This window comes from Chrysochloris asiatica, unplaced genomic scaffold, assembly GCF_000296735.1.
Source record: "Chrysochloris asiatica unplaced genomic scaffold, ChrAsi1.0 scaffold00025, whole genome shotgun sequence".
Taxonomy (NCBI): domain Eukaryota; kingdom Metazoa; phylum Chordata; class Mammalia; order Afrosoricida; family Chrysochloridae; genus Chrysochloris; species Chrysochloris asiatica.
Window position 1 is genome coordinate 14742489 of NW_006408543.1, and position 15274 is coordinate 14757762.

The 15274-nt window shown below is 42.4% G+C and overlaps 1 protein-coding gene across 1 annotated transcript in view; it reads right to left on the reverse strand.

Annotated features, from left to right (window-relative positions):
- UNC79 (unc-79 homolog (C. elegans)) overlaps positions 1-15274 on the reverse strand; it is a 330078-nt gene that overhangs the window by 102810 nt on the left and 211994 nt on the right. The window contains exons 27-29 of the mRNA XM_006839553.1: positions 11307-11489; positions 10224-10386; positions 5805-7007 (exon numbers count right to left, since the gene is read on the reverse strand). Coding sequence (XP_006839616.1) covers positions 5805-7007; positions 10224-10386; positions 11307-11489 — 1549 coding nt within the window. The remainder of the gene's footprint in view (positions 1-5804; positions 7008-10223; positions 10387-11306; positions 11490-15274) is intronic.

Genomic DNA, 15274 nt, shown 5'->3' on the forward strand with positions numbered 1-15274 from the left:
ATAGTGTAGGGAGTAGGCTTGCAGTGTATACCCTATGGTTGGTTGATGATGCATGGAAGGGATTGGAACCATGGCAATGAAACGCTATACCATAGAATGAATGTAAAACTAATGTTCTCCCATGTAAACTATCATATAGTTCACAATAAAATATTTATATATATATATTTTAAAAATCAACCTGGGCAATCGGGCTTGCTCTTTTTATACCTCTGTCTCTGTCGTTGCCATGAGGAAAAATATACATACTTCATGGGTTCCAGGAGGAGGTGGGGAGACATGAGAAGCAGTCTGGACACCAGTCAAGTCCAGCCTCTATCAGCCGATCCCCAGATGACCAATAGACTCTTGAACTATATAAATGACTATTGTTGATTGCCTCTGATATTGTATGGTTGTTACATAAGGAGCTCTGGTAGCTTCGAGGTTACAAGTCGGGCTGCTCATCTCAACGTCAGCAGTTCAAAACTACCAGCTGCTCCGTGGGAGAAAGGTGAGACTTTCTGCTTCCGTGAAGATTTATAGCCTCGGAAATCCCATTCAGGGCCTCTGTGGGTCAGAACCAACTCCACGGCATACCACCACCATACAGCATTATTCCAGGAACAGGGGTCTTAGCATATAGATAATATTTAAAGTCAGTAAGATTAGATAAAGTCCCCCAAGACAGTAAGGGTAGACACAGAAGAAAAACAGATCAATGACCAAGACCCCCCGGGGCACTCCCTTCCTAGGCAGATGAGAAAGAACGAGCAAGAGAGACTAAGAAAGTATGACCACTAAGTAAGAGGGAGATCAAAGAGTGTAGTATTCTGGAAGCCAAAGGAAGTCGGAATGATACGTTGTGTAGGATACTGGAGCTATGTTGGAAAAACAGACCCAAGAACTGACCATTGAGTTAGCAACGGAGATCATCAGTGCAGTTCTGGTGGAGCAGTGTGCGAACTTCAAAGTAATTTAAGAGACAGAACTAGAAGGCCCTGGGTGACTTTGGACACCCTCACAGACACTACAGAACAGAGAGTCCTAGGTTCTGGGCCTGCCAGCTCTCTTTTCTCCTTCCGGACCCAAGAACTCCTCCATTAACATGCTTCACTAGATCCTCAATCAGGCCAAGAAACACCTGAGCTTGATACATGTCTTTGTACTTATTGGAGCTAGAGGTACGGGAGCAGCACTGTGTGTTACAAGTCTGGCATTGTTTAATCCAGATGTTAGTTAGGACAGAAGGAATAACTCAGAACCGTGGAACAAACAGGGTCCCAAATGAGTAATACAAATTCTACTCAGTAAATGTGGAGGACAACAAATTGAAGAAGGCCCTGACTCCTAAATGAAATGTTTTCCCTTAAAGCCGCTTAGAATGGAGGTCTTCCAGAAGCCATCCACACAATTTCCCACTTCACCAGGCTGTCTCCCCGAAATGCACGGAATCATGCTGACATATTATGTGGGATGTACAATGAATAATAAATATTTGAAACTTGAAAAAAAGAAGAGAGAGAGAGAGTGAAACAGGAGAAATTAGAAGTAGTGAGTACAGATAACTTCCCCCAAAATGTCTGCTCTAACATAAGCAGCAAAATGGCATAAGAGTTGGGAGAGTTGCTATCAAGAGATTTTTTTAGAGAGAGAACTAAGATTATGTTTGTGAACTGAAGGGAAGAATCCTTAGAAAGCACTAAAGGAGGAGAAAGGAGGGGACTATATAGACTTACATCTTTGAGGAATGAGAGAAATAGAATCTTGTCCCCAGGTAGAAATATACTTTATGTAGAGGCCCAAACAGGTTCGTGCTAGCTAGCCCCAGCCAGCAAGTTCAGACATATGAGTGCAGATGCTGAAGGGCAGGCCAATGAGATCGTTTCTGATGGTGTCAAAGAGCAGGAGTTATTTAAAGTCACAGTGCAATAGTCCTTCAGTGGAGTGGGGACATAAATGGACAGGAAACTACACTGTGATTGCCAGGTCATTTGAAGCAGCCAGTTAACGTTCATGATCATGAATGAAAATGAGACCAGTCAGTGTGGCTGGTTTTGTTCCCGTCATATTCATCTGATGCGTAGAAGTGCTGGTAGAAGGAGAGTTGGATTTCATGATGGTTATGTCTAGCCAAGAAATTCTGGAAAAGCCAGGGCTGGGGAGGGTGTGGGCAGGTGAGAATCACACTCACTTACTACTGGCTTTAAGCTGAGTAAGAAGCGAAAACATGAAGTAGGCGAGGGGCAGTGAAACACAGGAAAATCAGTACCCTTCTGTCCAGAGCGAGAGGAAGAGGTGATCCAAGGATGGGAGGCATGAAACTCAGCTTATGGCAAGGTTGCAGCGATTGGCAAGAACAAAGTCTGTACTGCGACCATGGGAATGAGTAACTGAGAGACGGTGGAAAGTGAAAGAAATAATCACCGGAAAAAGATGAATTCAAAGAACTGAGAGGTCCTTGGAAGTGGCAGAAGAGTCGTCTACACCAGCATTGAAATCAACAAGCATTAAGGTAGGCAGGCGTAGGGTTGCTATGGACTCGACAGGCACTTAACAACAACAACAATTGTAGGAGGAGGACGGGGAGTCCTGCTGTGGCGCTGTGGGTTAATGCACTAGACTGCAAAGCCGTTTGAACTGCAAATTCAGAGGTTCAAGCTCCCCAGCTGCTCCTCAGTCACTATGGGTCAGAATCGACTCAACGGCACTTAACAACAACAATCGTAGGACGGAGTAATTAAGAGTCAGGAGTCAAAATTGTGAACACATGAGGAAGAGCAAGGGTTAGCAATACCAGTAACAAAAGAGTAGTGGGTGATACACTATGATGACATGAGATTCAGTGATGGAGAAAACGGTCTATCAATGGTGAACAAGGAAGCCACGCCCATCTCCAACCCCCAATCCAATGTACAAGGGCTGTGAGGAGAGCAGCGTCTTCAGGGGAGAGCTGAGTTTCTAATATGTGACGCTGTAGAAGAAGCTTTTTACTGCTAACCAAAAGACTGGTAGTTTAAACCCACCAGATGCTCCTTGGAAACCCTATGCAGGGTCTCTATGAATCAGAACCAACTCCACAACACTTAACAGCAACAACAACAACAAGGTAATAAAAATTGTTAGAGGAGAGGTGGCACATAAATGAAGGGCCTTCAGAAGGTTTGTAGAAAACTGGAAGGAAAAGATAATGAGGGAGCAGTTAATCTTACATACAGTTCAGAAACGGAGGACCCTGGGACCATCAAGGGAGACGAGCATGAGCAGAATGCAGGACACTATCCATAGATAGAAGCAGAGATGAGGACATGGAGAGAGGGAGCAGCTGAGGACTCTGGACTCATGGAAAGATAGGGACTGGGTGCTGGTGGCCAGGAGGCAGGCTTGCAGCATATGCCCTTTGGTTGTTTAAATGATTATATATTCCTGAGTGTTTTTGTGTACACCTCCCACCCACCCACTCGCAAAAGAACAGAGAGAATGGAAGCAAATACTGTTGAACGATGATGCACGGAGGAGATTGTAATCATCGCAATGAAACGATGGTGTAAAGCCAACGTTCTCCCATGCAGACTATCACTCAGTTCACAATAAAAACTTAAAAAAAAAGATCATGGAATTTTTCCACGAACTTTTGGAAGTTCCCTCATATAAGAGATTATGCTCATGAAAGACCATGGATTTCTGAGAACACAGGAGAATGGTGGCAGGATTTGGGGTCTAGTGAGAGAAAAGTTCAGACCAGGAAATGTGCAGGGCCTTAGGGCAATTGGAATGTGGAGATGCCCTCCTGAGCATCGGGCAGTGACTGACAGAAACAGAGATCAAGTACAGAACTAGACTAATCCTGGAGGACGGACTCAGGCAATTAGCTGGCAGGCCTGTGCGTTTGGAGCGAGTAGGCAGGGTTGGTGTCTGGGCCTCCTTGACTCCTGCTGCTAGAGGCAAGAAGGGCAGGGAAAGCCTGAACCACTCTGGCACATGGGTCTCCAGCAAGGTATGGTAGGAGATATCTGTGAGGAGGAGGTAGATGCTTATAGATACCAAATTATTATGTCAATATAATGTACTACAAGTCCTGGTGTGGTGCTGTAGGATAGGCACTCGATCACAAGGTCGGTTTGAACTGCAAGGTCGGCAGTTCAAATCCACCATTCGCTCCTCAGAAACCCTATACAGGGTCACTATGGGTCGGAACCAACTTGACAGCACTTCACAACAACAACAACAACAACAATTATTATCGTAATTGACAGATACTTGCCTGTTGTTTTGGTAACAGATCTATTACTATAAAAACGATTTTCTCTCTGAGAACCTGGGTGACAATCTGATATAAGGATGAATAAAGAAGGCACTGCTACATACACACATTGCTCTAGGACTACAACCATATCCCATGGACACCCATCCTATAAACCCTGGGTTCTAAAGTTTCTAGGCCAATGCTCTCCTCTATCCAAATGCAGAGATTTTGGCTCCAAACAATGACAAGGAGTCCCAGCTTCTCCTAAAACCTTAAACTGTCTTGTGATTGCTGTTGCTAAGCACTGTCAAATCAGTTCTGACTCATAGACACCCTGTATAGGCTTTCTGAGGAGCAGCTGGTGGGTTTGAACTGCCAACCTTGTGGTTTGCCGGCCAGTGCTGATCCAAAGAGCCACACCAGAAGCCCGGGATCCTTTGTCCATTTCCCTGCACCTTGCTGCCTGGATAGAGTGTAACCCTTTCCAAATGCACTAATACTCACTCATTCAACAGATGTTCATAGAGCATCTGGCTAGGAACCTCTGGAGATCCCCAAGGAACACAGAGGAGCAGAGCCCATTCTCTTGTGTGGAAGAGCGGGAAAAGTGGGACCAAAGTCTACAGAACAGTCCTGCCAGGGTCAGCTAAGGCAGGCCACAGTCCTTCCTCTAAGTTCATGGTCATTGTATATCAAATGAGGGCTAAGACTAGAAATTTCTTTGCCAATTCTCAATGTTCTATGATCTATGAATCTACTGAAATCATTCTCCATCACATAATTTTTTTTTTAATTTTAGATCTGAACTGAAAAATAAGGACGGGTCCTAATTAGAATTACAGTGATGCTTCAGAAGACTGTGTTTTAGGATGAGGTAGCCCACTGGCTTTCCATTTTTTATCAAGTGATATTTTTGGAGAGGAAACAGTGCCTCCAAGGAAACACGAGAAATGGCGCTTGAAGTAGGAACTCAGTGTGTTTTGACTTCATTCTCATCAAGCAGTGCTTACACAAGAAAGTCTAAACTGTGAGGGGCACTTTTTAGTTCCTAAGAGTACAAGCAGTCGGCCAGACTGCTATACTTGATAGGGTTATGTAATCATAATCGGCTAAATGATTAAACACTCAATTATTTAGCCTTTCACTTTTGTTTCCCCTTTGGACTATGTCAGAGATCCATAAAATATAACAAAAAGAAAGGAAGAAAGGAAAAAAAGAAAAGAAAAGAAAAGCCACAGAGTTCCAATAAATGGCCTTTTGTGAAAGGCTAAAACAAGACAGAACAAACACATCTTGATTGGAACTAACGGTTGCTCTTATTGCCAAGGGGGGGTCAAGAACTGACTTCAGTATTCTGAAACCACAGATACAAAAACATCGATGGCGCCAGTAGGACCACATCTGAATTCAACATACTGTAGTAAGCAGGAAGGATTCAGAGTGGAGATGAAGCTGTTATAATGCCACTCCCTGACATTATAAGATTTAGAGTTGGATGCATATTCAGTGCCAATACCTTGACAGGTAAGATGCACAAACTGGAAGGGAAGGCTGGGAGAAAGAAGAGAGAAGGACTCACCTGGCTCTTTCTGGTCTCCCAGTTTGTCTAGAATGTTGAAGGAAATGTCCAGGTATTCTCTCTGGATAGCACTCACTGCAATCTTTCTCTGTTTCCGCTGCCTGGGAACAATCTGAATCTTAAATTCCGACTCCTCCGCTCCATCCTCTTCCCCCTTCCTTTCGGGATTCTGTTCTGAATCCGATTCAGCACTGGTATCGGGCTTATCACTTTCCGTTGGAATCTCAGCATCTTCAGGAACTTTGAGGAGGACCGTTTTTGCCCCAGAACTTGGAGTCGGCCCACCAGACTTCCCTTCCTCCATGCTGAGGTCAGGGCTGTCCTCCATGGACATCTCGGGAAGAGCAAAGGACTTCTGAAGGAGATCTCGTTTTTGCTTAAGTGTGAGCGGGCTGCCACAGGAAAACTCTGGCAGCTCCTCCGACTTGGATAATTCTTGAGAATCTGTGGGGTCTTCCAGAGCTATGAAAGTGGAGTCCTGGTTACCTGCTGACTGACTATTTCCTGAGTCCTTAGAAGAAAAGTCTTTGGAGCAGTCCTCCACACTGACTTGCACAAGGGGAGTGGTGCTCAGGCTGAGGACAGAGGGAGGGCTGGGGATGGAAAGGGAAGAGGCAGCATGTTTACCAGAGGCACCAACGTTTCCTTGGTTCATCACGTCCTCTTCTTCATCACTCTCCACTATTCTGAGAGGAGGAAGAGGCTCAAAGACAAGAGAGTCGCTGTCAGATGTTGAGACAATAGAGTGTTTTTCAGGCCCTGACGTGGAATCTGAGGACAAATCGATCAGATCTAAGTCCTCTTTTGGGGTGGGTTTGACCGGAGAATCAACTTTGACTTCAAAGGTCTCCATGCAGTTTAACCTAACTTCCGGGATGACCGGCCTTCGGGGTTCTTGGGAACTTTCCAGAGCAGGGTTCTCAGGGATTTCCATGTGAGCAGGCCGTGTGGCAGAATTCTGTCTGGGCCGTCCGTGGTCACTTGGTCTTGGCGGGGGAGGCTTATCTACGTCACACCGTTCTATGCAGGACTTTCTGCGATGCTCGTCTAATGTGAACAAGAGGGAGTCTGCATTCCCTATATCAAGAGATTTTTGTTTTAAAGAGCGCAGCTTTTTTTTCTGAATGCTTTCTTCTCTCACACAGTGTAGAATGCTGTCTTGCAATGCACCCGAATCTCTATATTCAGCCAGTTCTATTTCACCTGATTAAAACAGAAAAAGCTAGTACTATTTTACTGGGAGATTTCACCATTTTTTTGTTTTGTTTTTTTTTTTCCCCTTATACTTGGGCATACAGTTTGCCTAAATCATAATCACAATCCCAGCTCTCCACCAGAAGGGAAAACTGACTTGCTGGCCAAGTTTTGTATTTTTTTTTTTAAGATTCATTCTAATTTCAAAAACCCAGAAAACTTTGGAATGTGAAAACAAAGATATCAATAATACACCAAAATGACAGTTTACAATCTTTTTTCAGAAATCAGGCTTTGGTGTAAATTCCTCAGCTCTACCCATTTTTGTGTGTGTGCACAGGAAAAGGGCATCTTTTTTTTTTTTTTGGCTGAGATAGATCTAGGAAACTGTATTCAAATTGTGTGGAAGAGAAGCAAACATTTTGCAACAAATCAAATCAAGCGATGGCCCTCTTAGACATTCGTGATGTTGTTCATGATGTCTCAGTCAACTTGCGTATATATATAATGTGGATATATATATATACTGTTTGTGCATACATAGAGATAAAAATCAACGGTATCAAAATATGTAGTAACATAATAAAATTAAGATTTCACCCCAAACAAACGGTAGAGTACAACATTTCTGCATAAAATTACTAAGAGAAAAAATTCATACTTCTCTGAACATTCATCTCAACCGGCTGATATTTCACCATTTTGCTGCCGCCTATCCTTTTCAATCTTGCAAAAAAAGTTTGAGACTCTTTATTGCAGGGTCCAGTAGGTGTATCATGAATATCAGATTCATCAAAAACACTATCTTCCTCTAATTGGGGAGAGAAAGTCAAAATTACACTTATGAGGTTATTCTCTCTTAGGCTGTGTCTACACAAGCATTTCAATGAAAGCATTAACGGAACAAAGTTTGGGGAGGTTTCTGCACCAGCCCGAGTCTAGCCATGCCTTGGTATTTCCTCCAGGATTCAAATGATGCATAGTTTGAACAGAGCAGCCATCGTTTTCCACACGATCATTGGCAGCCTTGTTTCAAGCGGCGTCTCAATATTTTCAATGACTTTTCTGGGAGTCTGTAACACTGCTTGAACTTGCCTGATCTTGGTGAATTTTCAGGCTAATTTGGCAAAAGAAGATTGAACACAGTGGGTGGTTGTTGACCTCTCCAAAAATAGATACCTTCCTGAGACTTGGGAACTGGCATAGACACAGCCAAACAGTGCATGCACCTTGTACTTTGTGAATGCAAAATACTGTACTCTACATTTGGTAATGAAACACACAACACACAGAAAAAAGCTCAGGAAAGCCATTTGTCATCCCCAAAGCTCCACGAATGATTATGGACTGGAAGAATAAATAAAGGAAAAAGAAAACAGAAAAATAACATTTCCTCCTATTAAAGTAAGGCTCTTCTCTGAGGAGTTTGCCATTTATAATTATCATGGACCCAGGAATCCCAGAATGAATCTTTGGCTCTAAGGATCCTAAGGCTACAGAAACAAATTGGTCACTTGAGTGAGTGCCTACTGGACTGGTCTCGATGTGCTGTCCTCTTCTATGCCCACGTGGCCACATTTACATCAAAGTAAACCCAAGAACACACAGATGCAGAAAGTGGTTGTTGCTACTTTGCAACCGATCAAGGTCACTTAACAAATTTTCTTCTTTCATCTTATTGAAAGGTCAAAGACCACACACAAAACAGGAAGGGTAAACGCTATTAACATGCATTTAATACGGCACTCAAGGGAGTTAACCTGCTACTCAAGTAGTTGAATCTCACTGAAATCACATGATTTGGCCTTTAATCATATCTAGCTATGTGACAGAAAGAGTCTCAGGTGTGATTATGATTATTTATGAATTCTTTGGTAAAAGAGGATTACAAAGCATAAAGGTAAGTTTTAAATAGATCCTGTCCTCAGGCACAAAAGTCTACAGTAAATGAAACTTGGAGCAATAAAGATTAGACAAAATAAACATGCTAATCTTTTTAACCCAAACAAAAAATAAATGTTAGTAACCGTTCATCTTTTTAGAGTGGATACCAAACGCTTATTGAGCTTCTACAAAGATGAGAAAACCTACCAAATTCCGATGTTTCTGGGGAGATACAACACAATTTGTTTCTTTACTGCCTTTAAAAGAATTCTTCTTTGAAAAATAGCATTTTTTGAGCAGGTAGTAAACACTACTACCATTATCTTACTTGGAAATAATTCTCCAAATGTGCTGAGTGACAGAGATGGGAAGACCTCAAAATAAGGCCTCCCATCCTGACTAAACTTAGGTCCAAGACATCGAGAATTCAACCAAATCTACCCAATCTCTCTGAAACGAGGACCTAAATTGGTTGACATTCTTTAAGGAAGAGCTGAATGGTACCAGAACAGGTCAAACTAGATACCTGGGCCTCTCAGCAACAAACCAACAATGGCGCTACATACAGTCCACTCTACTGAGAAATTCCCAGAGCACAGTGACAGTCTGAACAAATTCGTCTGTTTGGATACCAAAGAGTCACTTTGCTTTCTCCTAAGATTGAATTAGGTGATGTCACCTTGTACAAGTCTGATAATCCCATCAAATCCACTAACGAGAGACACTTTTGGTTCCTTAGCTCTCACCTGGAAACAATCAGGCACTACTTTTATTTTAACGACCGTTTAATGTACTTCATGCATTAAGGAGAAACGATCAATTGAAAAGGCACTGATACCGAAAATAATTTAAACTTCTGAAGCAAAAAGGTTTCATTTCAGTAGCCTTAAGTCACTTAAGTCATTACTTATTGGCTAATGAGAATAAGAAATAGGACTTCAGCAAACTGATACTCCATTCCAATTCATGAGCACGAAGATCAGAGACTGACAAGATGACAGTTCCACTAAGTGCAGGCCAACGCCAAAGAAAGATCTTTCCAACAAGTAAGAAAAAGCTCACTAGACAGCCTACAGTGTTTTATAAAGCATTATACCTTACAAAATGCACTGTAGAAGCATTATCAGTTACTTCTCTTGAATGCCCATCTAAAAAATTAAAGCAGTAACATTCCTGGAAAAAGTCTGAAAATTAACAAAAGCAATGTGATTTATTATTATTATTATTATTATTATTATTCCAGATGGTATTGGGACGCTCGCCTCTAGCTCTTAAGATAAGCAGGGTCCAGAAATGTATTACACATTCAAGTTTGGGATAGAATTCAGACACATCAAGTACCTTTTTCTTTCTCGCTATATCTGCTTATGTTACTGTTGTCGGTGTACAGCGGTCCTGCCGTGGCGTGCGGTTTGCAGCTGTGGTACTGTGCATTCAGGGTGTTGACTGTTATGTGAATCAGATGCAGCAAGGCCTTGCTGATATCACAGTCTCGGTATGGGTACTGCTCGGTTAAATAGAGGGAGACAAACAGAAGCTATTACTTTTAAGGGTCAGGTTTCCCACTTGATTTTGCTAGCTGTTTCTCTCAATATCTCTTGGGGATAGAAAGAGATCTAACTATAGAAAAGCAACGACATAAATTCTTACTTTTACCAGGGGCCACCTTCCCTGCCTCTTAAACTGAATCACCAACAACAATGTCAGCTCAGAGCTACACATTGCTTCAAGGTAATCATTTAGCATCAGCATTCAGTATACTGTTGTTGTTGTTAAGTGTAAGCGCCGTCAAGTTGGTTCCAATTCATAGTGACCCTGTATAGGGTTTCCAAGGAAACTGTATAGGCTGGTGAGTTTGAACCGCCGATCTTGTGGTTCAAACTGACCTTGCAGTCCAGTGCTTTGTCCCACAGCGCCATGCCAGGACTCCAGGACTCCATTTGGCGTATTTGTTGTTGTTAAGTGCCATCGAGTCGGTTCCGACCCATAGTAACCCTGTGTAGGACTTCCGAGGAGCAGCTGGTGAGCTTGAACTGCTGACCTTGAAGTTCAAAAGGCTTTGCAGTCTGGCGCATTTGGTGTATACATAATACTAAATATCGTCTTTATTTTCTGACAGACATAATAATTAATACTTAGATAAACAATGGAATTCTAAGCATAAACAAAGGTTGACCCGTATCCAACAACTAAACTTTTCTATGTGAGGCATGTTCATAATATACATTGGCAGGGTCTCATTCTGATGGTCACTGCAATAGGTCTTTGCTTCTCAACCCTAATTGTACACCACAAGTCTTCTTCTGAAAGTCAAATTATTGTCCTGTTGGAAATTCTCAACTTTGTTCTCTTAGGTGTTCTCCTAATGCTGGACCCCCTAAAAGAATCATGCTCACCAAAAAAGGAGTGGCTTCTGAAGCTCACCTTGTAAAGGATGACAAGCAAGGCCTTCAACCACATCTGCCGAATATGAGGTTTTAGGGACCAGAGGGAACAACGAGGTGGCTGTTGGAAATAATGCCGGAGTTGAGGACAAGAGCAGTATTTCAGCACCTGAACCACCAAGGGAAGGAGGTGTTTTCCCAAGTTAATGTTATAGTCCATAACCTGGAATAGAAAGAAAAAGCAATAGCTGAAGAAAAATACAAAGCACACTTGAAAATTAAAAAAAAAAAAAAAAGGTTCCATCCCACACTCCTTGGAAACTCTATAAAGGGTTGCTGTAAGTCAGAATTGGCTCGATAGCACTTAATAACAACCAAACCCTGGAGCAAAATATTTCACAGGCCTCTCCCAAAATACTAATAGTCATGGAACAAGTAGTATGCACCAAAATGTTAGTATGTTATTTTTGTCATGGGTTTTCCAGAGGTTTTTATTTTTCATTTACAAATCTCAAATCATATGTCTAAATTAAGCATGAATAATATGCATGGCACCATAAAATAAGCACTTCATCTCAAAGTTGGTTTGAACTGCAAAGTTATAGGTTCAAAGTCACCACCAGCTCTCAACAAATCCTATCCAGAGTCACAATGAGTCAGAACTGACTTCCAGCACTTAACAAACAACAACAACAAAACAATAGGAGGAAGGAAGGAAAGAGGAAAGGAGGAGGAGAGGGTGTGAGGGATGTTGTTGTTGTTGTTAAGTGCCGTAGAGTCGGTTCCAACCCATAGAAACCCTGTATAGGGTTTCCGAGGAGAAGCGGGACGCTTGAACTGCTGACCTTACAGTTCAAACAGCTTTGCAGTCCGGTGCATTAACACACAGCACCACAGAAGGAGGGATTGGAGGGCGGGAAAGTGGGGAAGAGCTGCCTTGGCATCTGAAATGGTATACCCTATCTCTGTCACAGACATTTGAGTGTCAGTGGGAATTCAACGAGTTACCCACTCATCTGTCACTCTGTCGTACTGTGGTGACTTGCTGGAAGCTATGCGACCCAGTATTTGAAATACCTGCAGGGTCATCCATGGTCAATAGGTTTCAGTAGAGCTTCCAGACTAAGAGAGAGTAGGAAGAAGGAGAGGCAGACTACTTCTGAATGTTTAGTTTAATCACCGAAAACCTTCTGAAGAGCAGCAGCAGACTACAGTCATACACAGCACCAGCAGGTGAGCCTCGCAAGTTGGAAGGCACTCAAAATATGAATGGGCAAAAGCTGCCTCATCAAAGTCGAGTTGACTGTGATGACATGAATGGAGAAAATCTCTCAGGATCTTCATTTGCTGATGGGGCACAACTCAAAATGAGAAGAAACTGCTGCAAACATTCATTTATAAACAGAACATGGAATGTACAAAATATGAATCTAGGAAAATTGGAGGCTGTCAAAAATTAAATAAAATGTTGAGTGAAATTAGTCAGTCACAAAAGACGAAATACTGCATAGGATGACTATTGTAAAAGATTAAGAAACAGAACCCATACTAAGAAAGGAAAAAAAGGAAAAGAAAAAAACAAAATTATTTGCTGGTTACTGGGATGTGGGGGGGTGGGGTGAGGGGAGGGAGAGAAAGGTGGAGCACAGGGTAGGGACTAGACACAGGATAGTTTGGGTGCTAGGGAGGGGATCAATATACAAGAAGGGGGAGGGGAATGGAAGAACAAGGCAGTTGGTAGAACAATTAAACAGGTTTGAACGGACTAAGTGGGACAGAGGTAAATAATAATGTATGCATAACCCTGGAAAAATAGGGCTCTGGGATACAAGGATTGAGACATGGTTTGAATGGGTAAAGGGGAAAATAATGTTAAGATGCCTGGCTGTGTTTTGAATCTTGGTTCCTCTTGCACACCATTATAAAACAGATACTTGAAGGGGAGAGAAAGGAATAGCCAAAAATATCACGATAGAAAGGTTGTAAGTCCATGTTCTGCCTATAACGATTGGAATACCTAAAATGGGGCTACAATGTGCCCAGTGAAGGAGACTTCCTATGGAGTCTCTGCATTGCATAAGACTATAGGTGGAATCCTAAACCACATCCAGAATTTTCAGAGGTGGGAAATTTCTACTTGAAAGGACAAGCAGACCATCCTGGAGCAACTAGAAGAACAGAAGATACTTCTTGAAAGAAAGACCAACAGGAAAAACACAAAACAATAATGGCATTCCGACCGACTACTACAAGAACAAGCAAGTTGCTTGCCCAGGAGACATCAAGGCAAGTGGTCGGGTCCCCTCAAGGCAAACCCCCTTCCAAGACTAAGACTCAAGGGGAATACACAAGCAGACATGCGCTCTGACTGGTGACAACGTTGGTCATTGATAAGGGGAAGGGAGGGGAAAACAGCAATGAAGCTGTGAGCTAAGTCCTATCATGTTTAATAGACTCCTGTGAACCCGGATGGAGACCTGGTTGGCCAGGAGTTTGGCAAGACCTGGGGACTCTTAGGCCCAGAGTCAGTGACATAGTCACAGAGGACTAGAGTGGAGAGTGAAGTGTCCAGCTGATAAAAAGAGAGGGTATATGCATAAGAACACCCACACTTGCAGATAATACCCACTTGACTTGGCTTCAATGACTGGAAAATCAGAACTCAACTAGAAGAAGAAAGAAGAGGAAAAAAAGAGTAATCTGATACAATTTGATGAACTTGACCTACACCTATGGATGCAGTAACTCAAAAGAGGGAACAAATCTTTACAGCGAGGACCATTCCCACCCTCTCCATACACAGGGTAGATAGGGATGGGTAACTTGGACATTGGATACCCAAAATGGGGCAGGGGTGCTACACAGGCAAGAAGTGACTGGCTTACAAGCTTTTAAGAGGGAGCATAGATCTAGAAGGCATGGAGGAAGGTAGAGTCTCCACTGAGTAGTATTCAATCTGTCTGGGCGGGGCTGATGAAAAGAGGTGGGGATAGGACTCTTGTTGTACAATAGTGAATAACTGTTATCAAGACTGACTGTGAGGGTTGGAAACACAAAAGTAGACATTTTGTGGGCAAAAGGAGGGGAGTGGTTGACTTTGCAGTCCAGAGCAGAGGTTCCTGGGACCATCAAGGGAGAAGAGTGGAGAGTGGGACACTACCCAGAGAAGCAGTGACACCAGAGATGGAGGCAGAGACGATGACGTGGAGAGATGGAGTGGCTGGGGACTCTAGACCCAGAGAGGGAGAGAGGCTGTGTGCCAACAACCAAGGGGCAGGCTTGCAGGGTATACCCTTTGGTTGGCTAATGATGCATGGAGGGGATTGTAACCATGGCAATGAAACGATATACAATAGGATGAATGTAAAGCTAATGCTCTCTCATGTAAACTATCACATAATTCACAATAAAATGTTTTTAAAAATTAAATGAAGAAGAATGTGACATCAGAACTGGAGAAAAACTCATTACTAACCTGAGATATCCAGATGACACAATAGATGATAATAATTTACTATGTCAGGAACTACGAATTCAATAGGAATGGAATCACATTCATCATCAAAAAGTCCATTTCAAGATCTGTCTTGAAGTACAATACGGTCTATCATACAATAATACTCATATGTTTTCAAGATGATCTGCTAATAACACTATTATTCAAATTTATGTACCAACCACTAAAGCCAGTGATGATGAAATTGAAGAATTGTATAAACTTCTTCAGTCTGAAACTGATCAAACATGCAATCAAAATGCATTGAAAATTACTGGTGGTTGGAATACAAAGGTTGGAAACAAAGAGGAAGGATCAATAGGTGGAAAATATGGCCCTGGTGAAAGAACGATGCTGGAGATACCATGATAGAATTTTGCAAGACTAACTATTTATTCATTGCAGATACCTTTATAAAACAATTTAAAAGGTGAGACTATACACATGGCTCTTACCAGATTGAATACACAAGAATCAAACTGACTATATCTGTGGGAAATGACATTGGAAAA